At 36.7% G+C, this 23907-nt stretch overlaps 2 protein-coding genes and 1 pseudogene across 4 annotated transcripts; all 3 read right to left on the reverse strand.

The window, feature by feature from the left end:
* Nucleotides 1-2044: 2044 nt before the first annotated feature.
* Nucleotides 2045-5484, reverse strand: LOC126586134 (serine carboxypeptidase-like 42). The gene is made up of 10 exons (XM_050250836.1): nt 4810-5484; nt 4320-4427; nt 4107-4199; nt 3862-3954; nt 3583-3668; nt 3211-3489; nt 2956-3089; nt 2758-2850; nt 2540-2657; nt 2045-2444 (listed from the first exon to the last, which is right to left on the reverse strand). Exons 1-10 carry the CDS (start codon nt 5057-5059, stop codon nt 2277-2279), a joined length of 1422 nt encoding a protein of 473 aa, XP_050106793.1. The 5' UTR covers nt 5060-5484; the 3' UTR covers nt 2045-2276.
* A 5999-nt stretch (nt 5485-11483) lies between these two features.
* LOC126586126 (pentatricopeptide repeat-containing protein At3g09040, mitochondrial-like) lies at nt 11484-16236 on the reverse strand (annotated as a pseudogene).
* Nucleotides 16237-17394: 1158 nt separating this feature from the next.
* Nucleotides 17395-21496, reverse strand: LOC126586129 (putative UDP-glucuronate:xylan alpha-glucuronosyltransferase 3). 3 transcript variants are annotated; one of them, XM_050250830.1, is made up of 4 exons: nt 21044-21496; nt 19843-20049; nt 18950-19587; nt 17395-18625 (listed from the first exon to the last, which is right to left on the reverse strand). In XM_050250830.1, the coding sequence occupies exons 1-4, from the start codon at nt 21106-21108 to the stop codon at nt 17616-17618; spliced, it is 1920 nt and encodes a 639-aa protein (XP_050106787.1). In that variant the 5' UTR covers nt 21109-21496; the 3' UTR covers nt 17395-17615. The 3 variants fall into 3 exon arrangements, with proteins under 3 accessions (XP_050106787.1, XP_050106786.1, XP_050106788.1); XM_050250829.1 differs by having other exon boundaries at nt 17395-18628; XM_050250831.1 differs by lacking the exon at nt 21044-21496 and adding an exon at nt 20908-21036 and having other exon boundaries at nt 17395-18628.
* Between the last annotated feature and the right edge of the window lie 2411 nt (nt 21497-23907).

Consider the following 23907-nt stretch of genomic DNA (forward strand, 5'->3'; position numbering starts at 1 on the left):
TGTTGTCAATATGTTAAATGACTCAAAATAATATGGTATTAATGTGATATAATAATTGTCAAAGAAAATAATATAGGGGCAATGATTATAATTTTGTAAAATATTTGGGGGTATACTTGCTATTTGAAAATTTTATTAAATGAGCATCGATTATTATTTGACCCTGCTTCACCTTAATTATTATTTGAACAAGTAAAAGTTATGTCTTGCTCTGAGTGGGAATAGCATTTCTCTTCTGCATGTCCATTTAAATTGACATATTCAAAATAAAATTATATATGAAAAATAGTGATCAAATTAATATATAATATATTTAAAATGTACACATAAATTAACAAAATACAATAATAAAATCTTAATCGAAGTCTATTGTGGTGGTAGTGGTGAGGGATATGGTCTGATAGCATCCTAATCCTCAACTTTAGCCGTCAAAGTCTCGACGATTCCCTATGGAAAAAACAAACATGGTCAAATAACCAAAAAACAACACAAAATAATACCAAAAAATGGGCATAATCTCCCCTAAAATTGGCACACCCCAAATTCAACCCCAAACTTCACCCCTCACCCGAAACTCGACCCCAAACCCCACACCAAACCCAAAATTAACTCCAAAAACATATGTTAATGAAAAATATATATTAAAATTTGCGGAGAAAATACCTTTTGGCAAGATTGAGAGTGAGTGAGAATGAGAGAGATGAGTGAGTGCAAGAGAGTTAGAGGAGATAATGAGAGAGAGATGAGAGAGTGAGTGAGAGAGAGATATAGAAGAGAGAGAGAAGAGAGATTAAGTGAGAGGTGAGTGTGAGAGAGAGGTTGGATTTGGGGAGAGGGAAAGAGAGATGAGAAGTAAGAGAATAAAGAAAGACATTGAAAAAATTGTGGAGGAGATATTTTGGTTTTAAAAACCGTATCACTTTGCGCAACGAAGGATACAAGTTTGCACGACGAAATATAGGTCGCGCAAAGTCTTAAAAAAAAATTTCCGCGTCCCATTTTTAGAGTTTTGCGCGAGGAAGTGTTGGTTGCACAAAGTTTTGTGCGACGAAGAATTGGTCGCACAAAGTCTTAAAAAAAATTTCCCATCCCATTTTTAGCTTCGCCCAAATTTAAGGATTTTGCGCGACGAAATATAGATTCATCACACAAAATTTACCAAATAATTTTTATAAATAATAAAAAAGAAAAATTATTTATGAAGAGTTTTTACGCATTACTTTGTGTTGGTAGTTTGCATCAAGGAAAACTGAGGCCCTGTTTGGTACTTTACTTGAATCCAGCTTTTTAAAGTCAAACACAATTTTCAAGTTTTAGGGCTTAAAAACTTGTGAGGCAAGACTATTTTAAAAAAGAATTCAAGACTAACTAAAAAATATAGTCTATTCTCTAAAAACATAAAAAATGAGTTTTTAAAGTTAAACTCACTCCTTTCTTTTCTCTCCCTCCTCCCCCTCACACTCCAAATCTCTCTCTCTCTCTCTCTCTCTCTCTCTCTTTTCTTCTTTCTCTCTCCTGTTTTTTTACCTTTTTCGTCTCTCCTCCAATCCGCTCTCTTCATTTTATCGGTTTCTTCTCTCACTACTCATCCTCTCTATCTCATCCGATCCTCTCTCTTCTCTTTCCTTCAATCATCTTTTACTTTCTTTTCTCCTCTTTCATCTTTCTCCCCCTCCTGTGACCTCCTCTTTTTAGATCTATTTGTCTAGTTTAAATCGCAAACCAATCAAATTTTTGAATCTTAAAGAAAATTGTTTTCAAAAATATTCTTAAGAAATGTTTTGAGAAATAATAAAAATTTTCAAATAAGATACCAAACAAGCTCTGAGCTTTCTTGGTGGTTGCTGACGAATCCACTCCAACCACCAACTTATTGGTTATTACTTCACAAATTCTTTCTTCCACATTTACTTTCAATTGTTCAACCACACACCGTACTAAATTTCAACGATCCAAACTATCTAAGTTTTAGATTTCTAAACACTCCGAAGTCGTTTGACCATCTGGTTATCTCTGTGAACATATCGTTCATTTAGAACATATATTTTATATGATCCAAAAACAAAAATAATCTTCCCATAAATAATGTATCAAAAACAAGAGCTATCAATGAATTGTTATCGAACAAGAAACAAAGAATGCAAAGTTCTTCAGTTCATATTATTTTCTAAACTTATCACCCCTCCCTATTTTTTTTTCGTACTTTTGCCGAAAACAAATCAACTTCTGAAACTAGCAACTTCTACCACTACATTGTACCAGTTTCTATAACTTGTTTACTCGTCAATGGAAGGACGCGCTGTGTTGGGCAGTCTCCGACCACGAACAAATGCACTGAAGAGGTGCAGTGCTCTTGAAGGTTGAGCATAGGGCACCATATGAGCAGCCCCCCTTACCGTGGCAAACGTCAACAGATTTCCGTACTCTGTAGCCCAACCGCCCACCTATTCGTAAAACATGTACAGACATTCATAAGCAATGTTGAAGAGAGACAAACTGTCAAACTTGAACAGGATTACTGAAGGAAGCGCATAAGCACCTGGCCTTTGTGAAACCAAGCTCCGTATGGGACTGTTATTGGGAACTTTAGGTCGTGTGCTAGTTCACGCACCAGTGTCCGAGAGCCCAATAATGGTACAACGGAATCTTGATCCCCACTGCATTCGGTTGAAAATCATGTTATGTAGCGACACTAAAAAGTTAAGAGTAGTTTATATTCAACTTAGCCCCTTGTAAATAATAAGCATAACGAATTACCTGAAAACCCAAACGGGTATACGGTTTTGAACTATCCTTGTGAGCAAGGGAAGGATGTTAATGCTACCATCTGTATCGCTGTAATTAAGAATGCTGTACAATACAATAAAAAGAACATGTCATATGAAATAAACGAGTATAGACTACAGATAAGTCACCAGATTCTACTGATGTATAAGAAATGTTATATTCACTTACCGACTGCACATACTCCATGGATAAGGCAAGTTTGTACGATTTGCATGAAGGGCTTTCTGAACTTCGGGAAGGTTCAAATAAAAACGTCTTTCAAACGTCATACATACATCAACTCCAACACTTATCTTAGTAGCCTGCAGAAAAGCGGAGTAAAGGAAAAACTCGTTGAAATAATGAAATAACAAGTTGCTGTAATGAGAATGAAAGATGAACAAGAAAAACCCATATTAAACAAAAAACAAGTATAGAGGATACCATTTTCCGCAGTCTCAACTCTTGCTCCACTATAGATGGATAACAAACATCAAGAATCACGTCGTAATTGTTTATGTACTCACCAACGATCTGATTGGCTTGAGATATTGCTTTGTTGCATTGATGGCTTACATTGTGAGGATTTCCCAAGACATAATCGTCAAAATCGCATTCATTCATGATAGTAAGGCCAGTTTCATCAGAAATCATTCCATGAGACCAAAAATATTCATATGTTGCCGGAGCATCACGATCAAGTCTCAGCAGTGGATTCCCAAGCTGACAGATAACAAATAGAAAGTTAAAAGAGGAAGTGACAACTATAGAGATAGATGAAAGCGAGGAATTCAAAAATATGTGCGGTCTTCTTACAGCAACCCCTTTGAGATTGAACTTGAAACCAGTTGATTGTTTATTATGGTCCAATATGGCAATAGCCAATTGCGGTATGTAGTGCCCTGTACAGTAAAAGTACAGATGGTAAGAACCGATTCTAAATGATAAGTCATGTAGATAGATGTGCGAAAAAAAAGAGTAGAAAATAAAAGCGCAACTGCAACGATATATTTGGAAAAAGGTTTGAATATATTGTAAGAGTTCCATTTCCTAGTACTCCATAATAGGATTGACATTATATCAGACTTTGCACACCTGCATAGCTTTCTCCTGTAAGAAACAACTCTCGGGATCTGAAAGTTGGAAACTTTTCATACCATTTCATCAAGAATGTGTGCATATCCCTTGCTGCCAAAATCAAATGAAAGTGAAAAAAAAAAAAGTTGCCGTTAAGCTTGGCTGCCAAGTTTTATCAGAAATAACCAAAAGCAAACATATAGAACAAGCACACCCTTAAATGAGTGTAAAGAAAAGGAAGCGGAATTAGCTATTCACTATACCAGTTGAGGCATCCCCAGAGTCATAATCCGAACTTGTATTCGAGTATGACCATCCTACTCCAGCAGGAGACTCAACAAAAAGGAGATTTGATGCTACAAGAGAAAAGCAAATGGTACACTATTTAGTTAGGATTCCGATTAATAGATGAACAGTGACACACTCCGAAAAGAAGGAAAGTTGACATGTTCTGTAAATGTTCCATACGGATATACCTCTGTTCCATGACATTGGATTTCTCCGGAGGCCTCTGCCGTCACCTGTTGGATAAAATGGACCCAGCTCGGTGAAGGCACCTCCGCCAACGGAGGAACAACCTGGACCTGAACAAAAAGTTGATCATCGAATGTTATCAACTATTCCGTGTTTAAGACCTTACTTTCCAGAGAATAGTAAAAGCTACAAACATTGAGATAAAATTTCAATACGCAGAAAAGGGCAGTATACATAACAAGTTCTTTAAACAAGCAAACCATATTCAAGTAGTTTACAACAAATGCAAAAAAAATTCTAATAGAAAAAAATGCAGAAGATTGAATAAAAGTCCAGCTGAACACAAAGGATTACCTTTGATTGACCCTTAAGAATTCATTATTACAAATAACATGAAAATAGCTGTTAAATACACCCATGAATTACACAACAGTATTTAACTAATATTTACAATTTGCTCTCAAGAAACCCAGAAAAAGGGCGACAGGTTACCTCCATTGAGCCAAAGAGTGAGGGGCTTCTTGTCAGGCTGCTCATCTGCTTCAACAAAGTAGTAAAACAAGCTCCTCCCAGCTTTCACATCCACATCAACATACCCAGCATACTGCTTGAACCCAACACTTGGCTGACCAGGCAGGCTCACCACCAGATCCTCAGCTGGGTATCCCTCCACTGCACCCAGCAGCACCAACCACACACACTCCAACACAATCAAAACCCCACTAAACCAACACCTACACATCTCCTGAAATCCCAAAATACTTCAGAAATTCCAGTCCTTTTCAATTCCTAGGCAATTCTCTCTTACCAATGTGTGGGTGTTTGTGTATATATGTTATAATCTGTATGACATTTGCACTCACATACAGATTATACAGCCTCACTCACTCAAAAGCATGTTTCTTTTTTTGCAAAGAAGAAAATGGTTACCCAAAAAGAGATAAGGAGTATATACAGTGTGCATGTATTATCCTTATCATAATAAAAGTACCAACTTTAAATTTATGACAGGAAACGTGAAATCTGGGCTGCTTTAACAGAGAGGCGTGTGTGTGTGCATATATAATTAATGGTAAATGCCAGATCTGATTTATGAGGATTTGGTATAATACATAAATATAAATGCAGCCTCTCAGGAATCGAATGGAGAGAAAGAGACGTTATTTAGTGTGCTTTGCAGGAGTTGCAGTCATACTTATGAGAGTTTTTTAGAGAGAGAGAGAGAGAGAGACGTTGGGAAGAGTGGCATATTGGCATACATAGTAATAATCGCATTGGCATTTTCGAATTTTGATAAGATAAAACTAAGCAACACAGATCACACCTACACTGTCAAGCACCTCCACATCTTAACTGGCCTTCATTGATCTCCTTTGGCCAAATTTCCATTATTTGCAAATCACACAACCCAACACATGTACAAATTAACTCATTTCTTACAAGGGAATATTTATGTTTGTCTATTAATTAGTGTAACTGTTATAATCGTTAAGCATCGATTTTTCAAATGAATAGGTCAGTTATTCTTCAATTGATGGCAGTTGATTCTTCCTATTGAATTAAGTGTATTATTAGGCTAGTGTTATTTACACACTTACTTCTCACAATACCCCTCTCCATTTTCGGTCATTGGAATGAATTTAAAAAGATCAAAGGACAAAAAATGATAAGGGTGTGTGAGAAATAAAAATAAGCGTGTGAGTAGCACTATCTTTTGTGTAATTTGCCATGATAGTTACAATATTATATAAAGGTGGATATGTCTCACATTGTAACACACTAAGAAATTCTCTAATAAGAATTTTCTCACTCTCTCAAATTATTTTCCTCTACAAAATTATTTAAATTATAAAAAAAAAAAACTTTTACGCACATATTTAGTTATAATTTACTTCTTTTTTTTTTCCAGCGATACTCTATACTAATATACACTAAGCCTACTTCGGTAAGTGGGTAAGAAAGCTTGGTGTTGTCTTCTCCATTTTTGGTAAGTGTAGGCTTGGGAAATGATTTTTTGATTCAGGGAAAAATGGAAAATAGGGGGAATGTAAAACCCTCCATCCCCTTGGCATTCCCTTCCCTCCTTCATGGGAAACCAAAAAAACGCAGATTGTCATTTTTTATGACATTGACATTATAAAATGCCCATTATATCCTTAAGAGTAGTATTTTCTACCCAATTTCTCATTGTTAGCAAACATAGCTGGAAATGGAAATTATTTCCAATAAATTTCTTTTCATATACCAAACGCAACGAGAGTATAGGGAGAGAGTTTAAATTTGAGATGCAGTCAGGTGAAGAGAAAGATCCTAATTATCAAGCAATTCACTTGTAATTATAATCTTAGTGGAGAACGATTCATATTATTTATAAGGAGTCAAGTTTTCAAATTGTAGTTATGGCAAACCCTTGTGTACTTGCCATTTTTTTTCATTTTATCATTGAAGTAGCTTTAAAATTTGACATAACATCGAAATAGTTTAACAATATAATCAACATAATTTCACCCACAAATCAATCAATCTGACTGAAATAGTTAAAAAAAGTACCTTATACCAAACCAGACCAATAATACTACTTAATCGCATGAAAAATAGGGTAAAAGTAAAACTAACATGGTTCATCATGAGGGAGTTTAGGACAATGACCCATGAGTGATTTCATTGGACAAAATTCATGGTTTGAAGAGATTTTTCAGTGTGATCGGTACATGGGGTAGTACATCACGTGTCATTATACAATTGATGAGATATGTGTGCTAAAAAGTTAATAACTTAAAAAATAAAATTTATCACCATTCCTATTAAAATACGTAGTGTACCACTTGTATTCCCGTCACAGTGAAAAATTTATCTATGGAGTCTCTTTTGTGGTTAAAATAAGCATGGAAAGAAGACAACGTTGCCGCCATCACTGTCCAGCCGTTTGCTCTCCCTCACGGTCATATTCTACTTTACTACGTTGCTTTTCAGCCGACATGAATATATTTTTTATTCATAAAGAAATACAAAAAATTATTATCATTTTATTTTATATAATATAACCCATACTCGTGGGGCTCAATTTGAAAGAGCCAAACTTGGTCATTCTCAATTCTAAATTAATACTTTAATTGGGGTCTGAAAAGAAAAACATAAACAAACAAAATTAATTATATTAAGATAATGCGGTTTAAAGTGAAGTTTGACTACTTAATGTATTGTTTAGCAGTAACATGCAGTTACGTGCATGTCCGTTCCCTAATTGGAGGAACTCATTAGGACTTTTCATTTTTATATTCTTTTTTATTCCACCTTATAAAAACGTTATCGAGGTCGAATCAAAACCTCGAAAATAAAATGAAAGCTTTTTAATAGTGTGAATTTTATTCCGTTTTGAGAGTTGCTATGATACTTGAAAATGATCATTTTACACTTTTCTAAGTACATTTTTTTTTTATATTTGTTGATGCACAAAACCGGAGGTCTTGGAACAACGTAAATCTGACCGTGAATCTGAAAGAAATGTAAATAACATAAGATGTATCGTGTTCATCCCAAGGTTTGAGTTACGTCCATACGAATATGTATTTCTCTGAGAGTATTGTGAGAGAGAGAGCTCTAAATATGAGAGTGAGAGCTTTAAGAGGATGAGGGAGCTTAGGCCATCTCCAACCGAAAGGTCCAGAGGGCCAGAGGGCCGAAAATAGCCCTAAAATCGTCTCCAACCGAGGGCTAGGCCAGAGGGCTCGGGAATCTGGGAGGGTCCCACGGGATCGGAGAGGGCTGGAGGGCTGGAGGGCTGGAGGGCTGGCTGCTTTCGGCCAACCAGCCAGCCCCGGGCTGGCTATTTTTTTTTTTTAATGTTTCTTATTTCTGTCGGTTGTAACCGACAGAAATAATATAATATATATTATTTCTGTCGGTTACAACCGACAGAAATAACATTTTGAATTCAAACTTCCAACGGCTAGCGCCACTAGCCGTTGTAAATCCTTTTTTTTTTTATGAATTTAAACCTTTTTTTTTTTATGAATTTAAACCTTTTTTTTCTTTTTTTTTCTATAACTTCCTATAACTTCTATTTTACAAAATTTGTTTCAATTTTTTTTTAATTATATTTTTTTCCTATAACTTATATTTTACAAAATTTGATTCATATTTTTTTTCATATAACTTCTATTTTACAAAATTTGTTTCATATATTTTTTTTAAATTCCATTTTTTCCTATAACTTCTATTTCACAAAATTTGTTTCATATTTTTTTTTAAATTCTATTTTTTTCCTATAACTTATATTTTACAAAATTTGGTTCATATTTTTTTCATATAACTTCTATTTTACAAAATTTGTTTCATATTTTTTTTTAAATTCCATTTTTTCCTATAACTTCTATTTCACAAAATTTGTTTCATATTTTTTTTAAATTCTATTTTTTTCCTATAACTTCCTAAGCCATTATACAACATTAAATTAAATTAAGTAACATGAAACAACATTAAACAATATGAAACAACATTAAATAACATTAACCGACATAAAAATTATACAACACTAACCAACATGATTTTTAAATAAAATTAAGTTGTAGTTTTTAAATAATAAATTATGTTTGGCCCTATGGCCCTTTAGCCCTCGGTTGGAGACGGTTTTTTTTGACAGGGCTAAAACGAGCCTTCTGGCCCTCTGGCCCTCGGTTGGAGACGGAGGCAAATATGGCCCTGTACTGTTCATTAAAATATTAATATCTTGGAGAATCTTGGAGGGCCAGAGGGCTAAAACGAGTCATCTGGCCAGCCATCGGTTGGAGATGGCCTTAAGGCCTAAGAGTTGGCCTATCCTAATTGTGAGGGTGAGGAGTCCTTTTATAGAATAAGGGCTCCTCACTTACTACATATTTGACCATTCCTTTATTAAATAATTACATTTAAATCCCTCGAGTATTTGTACGAGATCTAAATACGGAGGCCCTAAGTATGATATAAACAATATTTTTACACGTTTGAATTTTCAAGTACAAGATGACATTTTTTAGTACTAAGCTCGTCTCTCCTCACTTTAAGATTTTGTGCTCAACGTCTCTCTCTCAAATACTTTGAGATTTTGTGTGTAATTTCTTCCCCCCCCCCCTTGTAATATAAGTTTTTTTAACTATTTTTCGTTTGATTATCAATACTATTACTGAGCTGAAACCTGCTTTATACAAATGTTAACCATAAGAAAAACGAAGAGGAAAAACAAAAAATACAAGAAAGAAAGACATAAAATCTGACCCTCGTGACAGAAGAATTTGACCACTATAGAAACAAGTGAGAATATATGACATCAAACAAACCTACCCCAGGTGAGAAAATTGGAAACAATAAGTTAAACAAGGAGAGTGGCGCTAGTAGAGTAGACAGGTAGACTAGCATCTTCCAAAAGATGCGAGTACAAGATAATAATGTGTACAAGGAAGAGTTAGAGAACTGAATTGGCCATTGGATTTGGAAACTCACCTCTACTTGTATTTTCATGTTTCTACTCTACAAAATGGCAATTCCACTACCTAAGTTTTAGGGTGCTCCGTAGTACGGGATATTTAAGTGTTTTAATTATTAGATCTTAATTTTGCATTTTTAAACAAAAATCTAACTGTTAAAACATTTAGAATATTGAATACTCCGACATAATTGTACAAATACTTCAATACCATCACCTGTTGTACTTGTAGAGCATCAAAGGAAGAAGAAAGTCAAACAAAAGAAAAAGGACGTAAGTAGGCTCTGACGAATAGCTCGCTGACCCCTATTTTGCGCGGGTGGCTCGCTTAACCCCATTTTCCGCTCATCCAGTTTGTTCGTGGATCCTTCCTCCTGTTGATGGTGGAATATCGGCATATCGGCGATGGTGGCGTAGTTGGTGTGGTGGAGTCTTCATTCTTCCAGATGTAAGATTTTTGTTGTTCTGAGCTTGCTCTTTTTAGGCTTTTCTGTTTTATTTATTTTTGGATTATACTTGTATTTGGATTGCCTTTCGACTTTCTATTTCTTGTATTAGTTTTTGTTTTTTAATTAATGAAGGTAATCTAGTTTGACAAAAAAAAAAAAAAAGGCAATGGATGTTTCTTTTATACCAAAATAAGGAAAGCATTTTAGGATCAAATAACTGCCTTTGTTTCATTAGGGTTTAGGATCAAATAATTGAGATTCATAGCAGTGCCCTGTCCACAGTAATATCTCCTTCCTCTATTTGCTATTTCAAACATAAATTGGCATACGACTGGAAAGCAGGACAAATTGGAGATCATAACAAAGAATTCAAAGAAAAATAACATAAAGATTTGACGATATGTAAGCAATGTAAATCACTTTCGCCTAAGAATGGCCATGCATTAATCATGAAAACTTTGGAAAATAAGAGCTTAATTAGGTAAAGATCAATATCAATGAGAAATTTGTGGAACTTCTAGGGTATCAATCGGGGAACATGAAATACACAAGAAAACTCGAGTTATGCAACCTAACCACACGCTAGATTAGACTACTCTCACAAAAGCATGAGACCCTTTAGGGTTTTGGTCTCACCAAGTGTGGAAGTTGCCTTAATTAGCCATATGCACGTACCTTAAGTTTCTCTCAAAACTCACAATTCATTGTCATAACATGTTTTTAATCCCCACTTAAGCTTCCTATTCGTCGCTCTTGTTGACCTAAACACCACGGCAAGATATAATAAGGGAGCTGTTATTAACACTCCAAATGAAGAGTGCAGAATGACTTTTTTCAAGTGTCAATAACAGCTCCCCATTAAAGGCTGGATAACCTTACTATCACTCCTCTACTTTGCTACTTGCTTTTCAAAATGGATATTTTCTAATTTCTATGTGCTCAAAATATGGAGTTTAAGAAGCCAAAGAATAGTGCAAAAACGATAGGCATAAATAAGCAATCACGGTTTTTATACTCTTCCACAAGCGTTCAAACAATAAGAACCTCAACCATAGTATCTTATATACTATCAAAACTAGGGCTGCGAAACCAAAATAAAACAACTGTTAAAAAGCTCTTCGAGGTTGTTTCGTATCCTTCTTGGATTCAATTTTAATGTGGCTACATTTACTATTTTTTAAAACCAAAAATTGGATCTAAGAAGAATATCAAACAAGTCCAAAGCTACTCGCTTATGCGCTAATATGCAACCAATAGACAGAAGAAGATAGATTTCGTTACAAATGTAAGCTCAAAATGTCCAGAAAAAGGAACGAAGAGCGAAGATGGCTACTTGAGAAAATGATCTTTTATCTCTGTATTATTCTTATTTAGCTACTACAACACCATTAGATAGCAACAGACATTCAACTGACGTTGACACCTTGTCACACCAACATTAGATAATAGACGGCCAAGTCTGATTACAGCCTACATAGTCCATTGATCCCTTCTTACTAGCTGCACGAGAGTTTCAAGTTTTTTACCAGTAGAACTCGCTCGTGTATCCAATAGAACAATTAGTTTGACAAAAACAACATGAATCTCAAGTTTTCCAGACACCAGATGAATTATTAGCTCTTCTTGACTTCATCTATGGAGGACAAGCAGCAGCAGCTAGATCCACTATCTCAACATGTAAAAACATTGAGAGAATCATTCTTCTTGCCTTCACTATTATCAAGACCACGGCAGCTCCTATAAAAACACAAATCAGACAGATGAAAGGATCAGCTACATTCATCGTTGCACGTGTACAGTTCAGTTTGGTTAAGTTTCAGTGGAGATTCTACACATGAGAGGAAGTGCTAGTGAGCAGTCCAGTAGTGCTTCATATGCATCATTTCTCCTAATAGCTTAACCTTTTCCTATGTATTGCCCCCCGCTATAGATTTCAGATTAACTGCCCCCCGCTAAGAATTTTCAGATCATATAATAGATATATATAGAAGATTAGTCGTGAAGAGTTATTACAATATACGAAAACCATTCCTGTAGTGAAGGCAGAACTCTGTAGACATCTTTGCAAACAAAACATAGATGCCTGTTTAACAGTAACAACATTTCCATAAAACCTCCAACCCTTGAAACATAATGTTGACAGAAACCAGCAAGTACATCAATCAACTCATTGATTGCTCTCTGAAAATTTCCAAGACATGCTCTTAACATGGAAAACGCCATCACTGTTCTTACTCACATTTAGTTCTGTTAGATGCCTACCTAATAAAGAACTTCTCTATATGCACTTTTTTTTAAACATTTTTTTTACTATTATTAGGGGGAGAGAGCTGGAAACTATTACAATAATTTAGGGGAGGGGGGAGTTTTGAACCCGGGACGTGGATAGAAATCCAACAGCCTATCCACTAAGATATTGGACCACATGCCAAAACAAATAAATGGTGAAAGTAGCAGAAAATAAGGAACCTATGAATTACGGAATATTTATACATTTAAAACTCACATTTTTTTCCAAGGAACATGAAGGGGCTCACTATTTATGATTTCCAGATATGTTCACTGGATTCTGTTGAAGTGGACCAGAGGAACCAACCGCCATTGAGATAGTGAGAGGGGATTCCTTGTCAGTGTATGTTTCTGCTTCAACAAAGTAGTAAAACAAAATTCCTCCAGGTACTGATATCGGCATCAACATACCCTGCACGCTGCCTGAAACTGGTTAACATCTCTCTCTCTCTCTCTCTAGCAAAGTTGCAGAATGCTACTGGGATCTTAATTCTGGTTGCAATCTCTCTGAGAGAGAGGCCTTGGAAGTTCCATGCATAGTGTTACATTAATACCACTGGGATATTCTCTCACTCTTCTTCATTAAAGATAGAATCTGTCTCATCAACATAGCCCTCTTCTTTCATTACTGCGGTCAAATACTTTAAAGCCACAATGATTTCACTAGCATTAGGATGAGACTTATCCCCAGCAACAAACAAATTTGTTGTCTGTCCCACTACAATCCAACTACAACCAGGAACCTTTGCCAATTTCTTTTCTTTCATTTCTCTCCTCAGAGAACTAGCCGCATCCCAGTTTCCCGATGCAGCATGTATATTACAAAGCAGCACATATGTTGAAGAATTTTGCGGTTCTAACTCAATGAGTTTCTCAGCCACATGCTGTCCCCTTATGTAATCTCCATGTAATCTGCAAGCACCAAGTAATGTGGCCCAATTCATAGCACTTGGTTCTGAATTTAGTCTGTCAACCAGTTCCTCTGCTTCTTTAAGAAAGCCCCATCGGCCTAGAAGATCAACCATGCAGGCAACATGATCGATCCTGGGTTGGATACTATAATTATTAACCATAGAATCATATATCTGTCGGCCTTCAGCTACCTTCCCTGCATGACTACATGCAGTGAGAACACCGAGGAATGTGACATCGTCAGGCAAAATATGAAGGTGTCTCATCTCATCAAAGATCTTCAATGCATCTTCTGCATAACCATTTTTAGCAAACTCAACTACCATTGAGTTCCAAGAAATGACACTATTTTTAGTACCCATTTCTTTAAAAACATGCACAGAACTTCCCACATCCCCACATTTAGCATACACGTCTACGAGGGCACTACAAGTTAACTCATCCAGATCAAAACCGGTATGACAAATGAGGGCATGGATCTCTCTACCATTTTTCAAAGAAGAAATGACAGCACATGCTCGAAGAACACTAGCAAATGTTGCTTGGTCAGGTAGGGCATTATCGCTACGCATTTCTCGATACAACTGTAACGCCTCCTTGCTACAATCAGTTTGACTGAGTCCTGAGATCATAGCGGTCCATAATATTTTGCTTTTTGGCTTTGGGAACTCCGAGAAAAGAATAGTCGCATCTATTTTGCCTTGGGAGTTCAGGTACATGCCTAAGAGAGAGACACCCAATAAGTCACCATCACACAAAAGCCCTTTCTTTAGTACTATGCTGTGGATTTGCCTTCCCAGTGTTTCACAGGCACACTACATGCATCTAAAAGGATTGAAAAAGTAATTTCAGTTGGATTCAATCCTATGTCCTGCATCTCATGAAGCAAATTTACTGCTTCTTCCAAGTTTCTATAACCAAAACCAGCAATTAGAGCATTCACGGAGACTACACTCCAGTGGGGCATAAAGTAGAAAGCTTTACGTGCATCCTCAATGACCCCACATTTGGAATACATGTCAATAAGGGAACTACCATAATAAAGGCTTGTTTCCAGACCATTTTTAACTGAGAGACTGTGGACTTGTTGTCCAATCTTTAGTGCTTGAACATTTGCACATGCACTTAATATACTTGCTAAAGACACTTCATCAGGCACAATTCCATGCATATTCATTCTTCGAAACATACTAAAAGCCTCGTCTTCGTTTTCTTCCTGTACGTACCCAACAATAATTACATTCCAAGAAATATTGTCTCAATCTCTTATGAGCTTAAATTGTTTCCTTGCTTCCTTCAGATCCCTTGATTTAGCATACATATCAACCAATGCATTTCCCACATATAAATTTGATGCAAGTTGATTCTTGATAATATGCGAATGCAACTTACAGCCCATTTTTAGATATTCCAAGCTAGAGCATGCGCTAAGAATGCTAGTGTACGTAAATTCATCAGGGCAAATACCACACCCCTTCATATTGGAAAACAATTCTATAACTTCACTGGCATACCCATTTTGTGCATAACCCCCAAGCATTGCATTCCACAAGACAACATTTTTCTCAGGTAGATAATCAAATATTTTCTTCGAAGAATCCATCTTATCACACTTGGCGTACATATTGATTAAAGAACTTCCCACATAAACATTAGAATCTAACCCCAGTTTTATTGCCATATCATGAACTAGCAAGCCATAGTCTAGAGCAGCTATACTAGCAATTGTGCTTAAAACACTTCCTAGTGTGGATCTTGTCGGTTTTTCACCAGCTTTCCTCATTCTCAAGAAAAAGTTGACAACTTCCTCCTCATTGCCTCTCTTGGCATGCCCAGAAATCATCACATTCCACACTACAACATTAGGACTGGGCATCTGGGAAAACAACTCACATGCATCATCTCGCCTACCTAGACCAACACACGCATTTATGACTGTCACGAAACCTACCTGGTCCAGAAAACCGCCAACTCTCTGCATCTCCTTAAACACTTTAAGTGCCTCCTCAAGCAAGCCAGCTTGAGCATACCCTGAAATCATTGTTGTCCAAGCCACTGTATCCAACTCCAACACACCATCAAATATCTGTCGAGCATCACTTATACAATTGCCCTTGGCATACATATCAATGAGTGCACCTTCACAAAATTAACTCAACTCGAACCCCATCTTAATAACACCGCAATGAACTTGCCGACCATATTCAACATCCACCAATCTTGCACAAGCAGACAAAACCATTGCGAAAGTGAACTCGTTCGGCATTACCCTGTCATTCCACATCGACCCGAACAACTTAACAACCTGTTCCACCAATCCCTTACTTGAATACATTGACAAAACCGAGTTCCAAGCAAACACATCCTTGCTTTCAAGGCAGTTAAATGCCTTCTTGGCACATCCCACATTACCGCACTTGGCATAAAAACCCAGAATGGCATTTCCCATAAACCCTTTGGACGCAATCCCAATTTTCAAGCTGCGGGCGTGGATAGTCTTGCAGGTTCTGGAAGCATGAGCCAGCAGCCTCTCAGGCATTTCGTCGAACACCTTGTGGGCTTTGATATACTTGCATTGCTGCAGACACATCTGCAAGAGGTGGGTGTAATGGGAGTCGGGCTCCATCTTGGCAGACCGACTCGGACGGAAAAGTCGAGAGGCTGTGCTTTCGGTGGAAGGAGTGTAAGGCTTTGGAGGGAGGAGGTCTGAGACGCATTGACTCATGACACAGTGGTGCCAGCCTTAACCGAGACGGGTGCGACGTCGTTCAGTGTTGGCTTCAAAAGAGCGCGCCATATAAGAACGTCGGTGGGCTCAACTAATCACTCCCTCCAGGAGCCCAACTTCTGTTTATAAAAGCAAGCCCATCCTCTTTCTCTAATTTTATGGGCATGAGGAGAGGGGATAGGATCCTCGATGGATCTTATCCTAAGGATCCCGTAATCTCATTGGTTCATCATATATTATGCGGTCAGAAATCATTTCAAAATTTAAAATTAAATATGAATAGTACTTAACAAAAACTGACAACACGATATACAATAAACGAATGAGATCACGGGATCCCTAGGAAAGGGATCTGAGGATCCTTTTCCTAAGCAGAGAAATGCGGGAGACAAGAGAGAGAGAGAACGCGGGATTTAGAGAGAGATGTAGGTGTGAATCTTTGATGACATGTGCATGAAGGAAAAAAAAATGCTGTAAAAACTTTCATGTGCAAATTACCTTAATGTTCATGGTTTTAATTTTCTAATATTTTTAGAGAGTTACTAGACTCATCCCATTGTTTTATTTTTCCACTCACGTTATAATCTCACATACCTTAAAAAGTTAAAAAATTAAAATGTTATTTCCCCACCCACTATTATTCCCAAAATAACCTTTAATATATACATACATATGAAATTATAAAATTGTCTCTTAAAAAATATAACAAATAATATGTAAATAAAAACCACTAAGATCTGCAAATTCAAATGGAAACGATAGATGTATCCAAATTCAAAAGAAATTCGACAACGACAAATTCAAAAATACGATAGACAAATTCAAATGATATACACAAAGTTATTCTTCTACCTTTTCAATAGAAACATAATCTTCTACCTCTTCCGTAGAAGCATCACTTCCACCTGTTCAATGAAAAAGTCATTTTCTAAATTCATTAAAAGGTGGGTAGAAAGATAAGATATTAGGGTGGGAATAACATCACTCTATTTTTATTGAATTGTGATTAAAATTCTAAATCATCTTTTTACCTTCTTTTGATTAACTTTTGCCTATAAATAGTATAAATACGCAACCATGACGATATTCTAAACATAAAAAGGGGGATGTGAGAGGGAAGTGACCTCTACAAGAAGCAGAGGGCTCTCTTATTGAGCAAATATTCTTTGTTTGATAAGACGATATTCTAAACTACCGTAATCTAATTGGAGGGAGTTTCAAACTTGAATTCAAGGGACTACAAAGGTAAAGAATTATGCCAATAGTTCTGAAAATTTGGAACAAGAGAGGCACTAGCAAACTTATAAAACAAACCAATGCCGCCTGGATGGAAAAGTTGGTATAGCGAAATACGAGAACAAAATTTTACAAAAAAAATTTCTCACATTCGTATCGATTTATGTCATCGTGACGGTATTCAAGTATGAAAGAAGAAAACAGGTCAGGAAGGAGTGACCGATCAAGTAGTGAGTGCTGGCAGTGTGGGAGTAACAATTGCGTTATCTGTCCAATTTTTTTCACCCCAGTGCCGTAACATGTTCTTCCAGGAGCAGAACTCCTCGTTGCACGTCTTCAAACGCTTGTCTTCGATCTTAATTTTCCAGTGACCATCGGTGTAATTTGCTTTCTCCGCTTGCCTCCGATCCCACTCTAGTCCCGCCTTTTGCTCTGTCCGAAGCCAACAGAACTTTTGCAAGTTTCCTGGCATAGCATCGTGCACTTTCCACCACGTTTTATGCGCAACATCACTCGCAAACTCCTGCATGAAATCCACGTTCCAATTGCAGTCATAGTCGCGGAAGCAAAGCCACGGTTTGTTACCAAGGTAATGGAGGACATAGAGCATTGGAGGGTCAGCTTGAAAGAGGTGCGTTTTCATTTGCTTTATCTTCGGCTCATCACCTTCCCAGAAATGTTTCAAGAAGTTCATGTGTTTCGGAATCCTGTGCCACCATGTATATACCTCATTCAGATACCCCTGGTCACCACCGTTGTAGGATACAATTTCGTTGATATGGTCCATGAGCAGCTGGAATGTACAATTTGAGGGTTCGACAACCATCACACCTGAGTTGAACAAAGTAGCATTATTTCCTGTGGCTGATATTTCTGGCATCTGAAACAGGAAATCGATATTCCTGAGTATAAGCATGTCGGCGTCAATGAAAATGATCTTGTCGTAATCAGTCAACTGCCAAAGACGGAACTTGCTGTAGTTCCATTCGTTGTAAGCTTCTGCTTCAGCCTTAGGGTTCCTGATTCTTTGGATTGTGTGGATCTTCCACCCTGCAGCCGCCAGACCGCCTCGATGATACTGAGTGATTGTTTCATCGACCAGTATCACAAGATCTCGTGTTGAACCAGCCATACGGATGCTTTGAGCTGCAGCAATGGCTCCACAAACATATACATCTGCAGAGTGTAGGATCGTTGCATATGCTTCTCGGTTGGGTCTTTTCGAGTCAAAATCTTCTGTGTACAAACATGTATCTGATCAGTTTTCAAGTATACTGCAGTTACAAATTCAGCAAAATTTCAAAGTAACGATGAACTACACTTGCTTTCTTGTGGGATGCACTTAATTAAGTAATCCATTCAGAATGAGCTCAACTCCACATTTTTGCAGGATTCGGAAACACTTGAGTTTCGGAAAGTTAAAAGCAAAAACAGAAAAAGCAATGGAAGAGAGGTATACCAAAAGCTATCATTGCGACAAAACAACTCAAAAGAAAATTCAAACTTTGAAACAGAAGAATTGAAAAAAGCAACACAAGACACTGTTTTAAATCTTACCTTTAGCCTTGAGAGGAAGTGCAAGCTCACATGATCCTACAGGGAGCTGTAACTTCTCTCTCAAGGTATTAAGTTTCGGTTCATAGAGCCATGCGTTCCCTTCATGTCTAACAAGATCTTTGCAAGTGAATAAATTTGGGATGGGAAAGCAGTCGGTCACCAAAAGTACATGCACCGGGTGATATCCTTGGGACAAGGCCGCCAGCCTTGCTGCTTCAAGCTGCAAGTGCAAACGAGCCACGTCTCTTGACCAGCTGCCTGACTTGTTGCAGGGAAGCTTGACAGCAACCAGATCGAGCGGTGAGCTTTCAGGAATTTGAATCTGTGGTAGAGAGGGACAAGCAGGAACTTCGGATTCTTGTTCTTCGTCTATCCATTCAGGATACAAGGATTCCCATGTTACGTTGTTTGGCGCATAGTTGAGATGCAGAACAACCTGCTCAGAATCTGGAAAGAGCTCCTTCCAATTGTCAATCTCGTTGTCATTAAAGTTTAATAGGCCAATTCTCCGATAGTCATTTTTGTGAGTGAGTTTTTCAACAAAATCCAAAATTTCATTCCAGTTTATCTGTAAAGATGATACATAACGTAAATCTGCAGGAACGCTCATTCTCATCCATCTGCGTTGAGAAGTTAGCCTGCAGCCAATAACTTGTGTTACAACTATTGCCACCGGAGAGAGATAGAAAGAAACCAAAGAAGAACAAAAGGCAATGCCCTTTTGCCTGTTAATTACAAACAATACATTTTCCCCGGAAGAGGAAAAGTGTAACCTTCAAAAGCCTCAACATCAGAAAAGAGACAAATGTTGAAGCAAGAAAATACCTAATTATGAGTAAACAAATACCACAAAATAAGAAGTGAAAGCAAGGTGATCAACGCATAGGACGTACTGAGATACAGAGCTGGAGAGGTGATCTGTATTATAAACAGCAGAAGAGAGGAAGAGCGTCACAAAAGTCCCGAATACGAGAACGATCAACACCAGTTTCAAGGTAGGCTTGCAGTTTAAGATTCTTTCTTGAGCATGAAGGTGGAGGGCCTTTTCAATATCTTTAAGAACTTTGTTTCTCTGGGGCCTTCTTTTGTTGGCGTCTTCACTGAAACACAAAGGGGATTCATAACAACATGAGCACATTCTAAATGGCAAGCGAAAGATAGTACGAAGAGCAACAAATGGAATTGAAAAAACTATTTATAGCAGTAAACAATTGGATGCCACCGGAAACAAGTTCCGCTCAGAATTCTACTCAGAAAGACAAAAAAAATCCGCAATCAACTCCACCGTACGAAATACATTGCACTTTGCACATTGACATGCAGAAACAACACAAATATGAATGTTCTACGTTCCATTCAGCACATTACAATTAGAAGTGCCCACATCATTTGCAAAAACTAGATCCCGAAACTTCGATTTTGAAATCTCAAATGCACCATGATCATTGACCATGACAAAGTAGCTAAATCCCCGGAATAGTAGTTCCTCTCCAAAACATTTCGGACTTTATCAAACACTACTCACAGAGCTGCATAATACATAAGCTGCACGATTTTAACATTTTCTTTTCTGACGATGCTACCATACACATCTTAAACAGTGTAAATTGGGCCTAATTATTAGCAAGACTTTACACTTAATCATAACAAGTACAATATCCATCATAAAATCTTCTACACAACTGTTCATCCTTATCCAAGGCCAAAATTTAGTGCCGAAAAAAGAAAACTCTACCCAATTAAAAAAATCTAGTTTCGTCTCTTGATCTGTATACACTATACATTCACATATATGTAACGAAAAAAAAGAAAAACCATCTAGTGAAGTGGTAAATCAACAAAACAATCAATAGCTTATGTCATCAGTAGTGAGTTGATATCATTATCGCCAACAAAACATATCAACATGTTCTTGATACAGTTTCGAGTTCCTTCTTGCAAAGGAATTTCTTACTTACATGTTTATTATTCTAAACTATGGAACTAAAATATCAAACACTCCTATCAAAATGAAGTCATTAATCACTAGGAAAATGTAAATTTGAATTGGAGAGAGAGAGAGAGAGAGAGAGAGAGAGAGAGAGGGAGACTGACTAAGGTGGTGAAGAAAGGCGGTGTCTGGGTTCAATGGGAGTAGTAGTAGGGGAGTGACCTCTCATCTTTTCTGCTGATTCAACTCAACCATTTCATCTTTTGATATATAAATACACTATATGTACATATAAAAGAAACAATGAAATTCAAAGCAGAAGAAAGACTTGCAAAAAGCGGATTTGCAGTCGTTATAAGAGCTCTGTTGTGTGATGGGATGGCAGTGAGTTTGGTCGGCCGAGACAGCTGAGTCACTGAGAGACAGACGAGGTCACGAGACGGTTGGTCAATTCGTGGAACTTGCTTTGGCTTTGCCTTGCGGGTTGGTCATCCTATTCTGGTTTTTGGTACACACCTTTTTCGGTCTTATTCAATCCTCATCTGTGCCAAAGTTTTTACGCGAAGTTTTTCATTTGTTTTGCCTCTCTCTCTCTCTCTCTCTCTCTCCCTCTCCCCATGTTGGAAGACCTTTTACGCAATAATGATTAATCATGAAGAAGAGTAGGCTCAAATATAAAGCAAACCTACTCCGCAAACAGTCAACAACAATTCTTATCTCATTGTTATAACATTAAAAAAATTTGACTGATTAGAAGCTTCTCTATCGCGTTATTAGTTCATCTATTATATTTATATTACATGAACTTAATTTTGTAATCGAAGTACAAGAGATCTCTCTTATACGTATCTTGAGCCAAAAAAGTGATGTGGCACTAAAGCAAAGACGGCCTGAAGGCAAGTTAAATAAAATTTGTGCTTGTTTAATACATTATTGAATTGAGAGTCACAAATAATAAGAAAGCCGATGCATATAAGTGTTGTTGTAAGCATGGGTAAAGCTAAATAAGGGCGAGGAGGGGTGGCCGCCCCTTCCTAAGCCGAAAATCAAGCCCAGGACCTGTGGTTCCTCCCTTTTGGTCTCATCTGGTTTTCTGGTGTTCTGGGTTTCCTGCGCGTAGACTCTCTCTCTCTTTTTTTTTTCCTCTCAAAATACCCAAACTTTGCATTTGCAGCTACTGAAAAGTAATGAAGAAGAAGGGTGAGAGGAAGAAGATAGATTTTCTCTCTCACCCACCCCACACCACCTCACGTGCCGTTTCAAAGTTACCCACTTTGATTTGGTTTTTCAACTATTGTACTCAATCAGTTTGGGCCACATAGCTAGCTATTTAATGTGCTGATTATATTGAGATTTGTTTTGTTTTTTAATTATTGATTGATTAATTTGCCTACTTTTTCAATATTTTTAGACACATTTTTGACACTATTATTTATCTTCAAATTTATTATAAATTCATATGAACTTTAAAAAAATATTTTGTAAAGTATTACGAATTTGTAATCATTTGAATTTTTATCTCCTACTGCCAAATGCAACAAAGTAATAAAAAAATTTGTCAATATTTTTATATATTATATGTTTTATAGTCAATGTTCTTAGATATTATATGTATATTATAAATAGAAACTTATTTATACAATACATAATAAATTTTTTCAAATTTACCTAAATCAGGTCATGTCCAATTCCTACTTCGAATATTTTAGTGCAAATTCTCCTACAATATTCCGGGTAGTTCACATTTTTTCGGAACCTTGAACAGTTTAACTTTCCCACCTCCTCCGGACAATTTCTGTCTTCGCCGTTGATTGCATGCATATCATTCCTTCATTTTGGTCAGAAATCTTATTTAATTCCATGCCATCCCTCTGACCAAACAGAAGCCATGTGTCGTTCTTTCATCTGGCTTTAAGCATTTTTAACATTACTTTCCAAGCCACGTCAGTTAGGTTATGTTGTCACTATCAATTTTCTTGGTAACATTACTATTTTTGTTGTTGTTGTGGCGCCACAAAGCCTCTCCAAATTATGTGGAAAAAAAGAAGAGAAAAAATGGCATGTTTAAATAATTTTGTGGTGCATAAGTATCAAGTTTACTTCGGGTGTATAGGATCGACTTGAATTGGTTAACTAAATAAATTTAGGGAGGTGTTTTCTCTACACCTATTTTTACTTGTTACATACTCTTCTTAGTTATCGATAGTCGGAACGAATGAATCGAAGAAAATCAATGGACAAAAATCAATATAAGTGTGTAAAAAGTAAAAAGAAGTGTGTGAATAGCCTTACCCTAAATTTAATGTACTGAAGTGAATGGAAGCAAACTTTTAAATTTTGGCCAAGCTTAAACTATGAAGAATTTAGTAAGATATCTTATTTAAGAAACTTTAAACGCCAATTATAACACATAAATGCATTTAAATGGACCAGAATAGCGTGATGTCCTAATACACCTCAAATAGAAAGGACTACATTAGGTAGAATATCACTCAATTAAAAAAATAATTATAAAACATTGTAGACGTGCTTATAAAATAAAATAGACAGCTAATCTGTATGTCGACTCTTTCCTAATTTTTGGTTAAAATCATCTGCATATTTATTAGCATTTCTCAGATAAGCATTCCGAGGCTTATCAAATTTTAAAAGGCCTTACCTTAATCTGACCTTAAATATTATTAGACTAATAAGTTCTCATTAACTAATGGCTCGTTAAAGTGAGTGTTTTAAAAAAACAAAACAAAAAACAATGGTGATGGTGATGTGATAGACACTTAACACTAAAGGGGTATGTTATCCACACACCTCATTTTACTTCTCACACACCATTTGATAATTTCTGTCTGTTGATCTCCTTCAATTCATCCGATCCGACGGTTGAAAATTAAAAAGGTGTAAGAGAAGTAAAATGAGGTGTGTGGATATCACAGCCAAATACTAAATTATTTTAATAAGCTTTGTTTGGTATATGGTTTATGTTAATTGGCAGTGGGATTAGATGAACCTAGCCACTCACACCCATTCT

This window comes from Malus sylvestris, chromosome 10, assembly GCF_916048215.2.
Source record: "Malus sylvestris chromosome 10, drMalSylv7.2, whole genome shotgun sequence".
Lineage (NCBI taxonomy): Eukaryota > Viridiplantae > Streptophyta > Magnoliopsida > Rosales > Rosaceae > Malus > Malus sylvestris.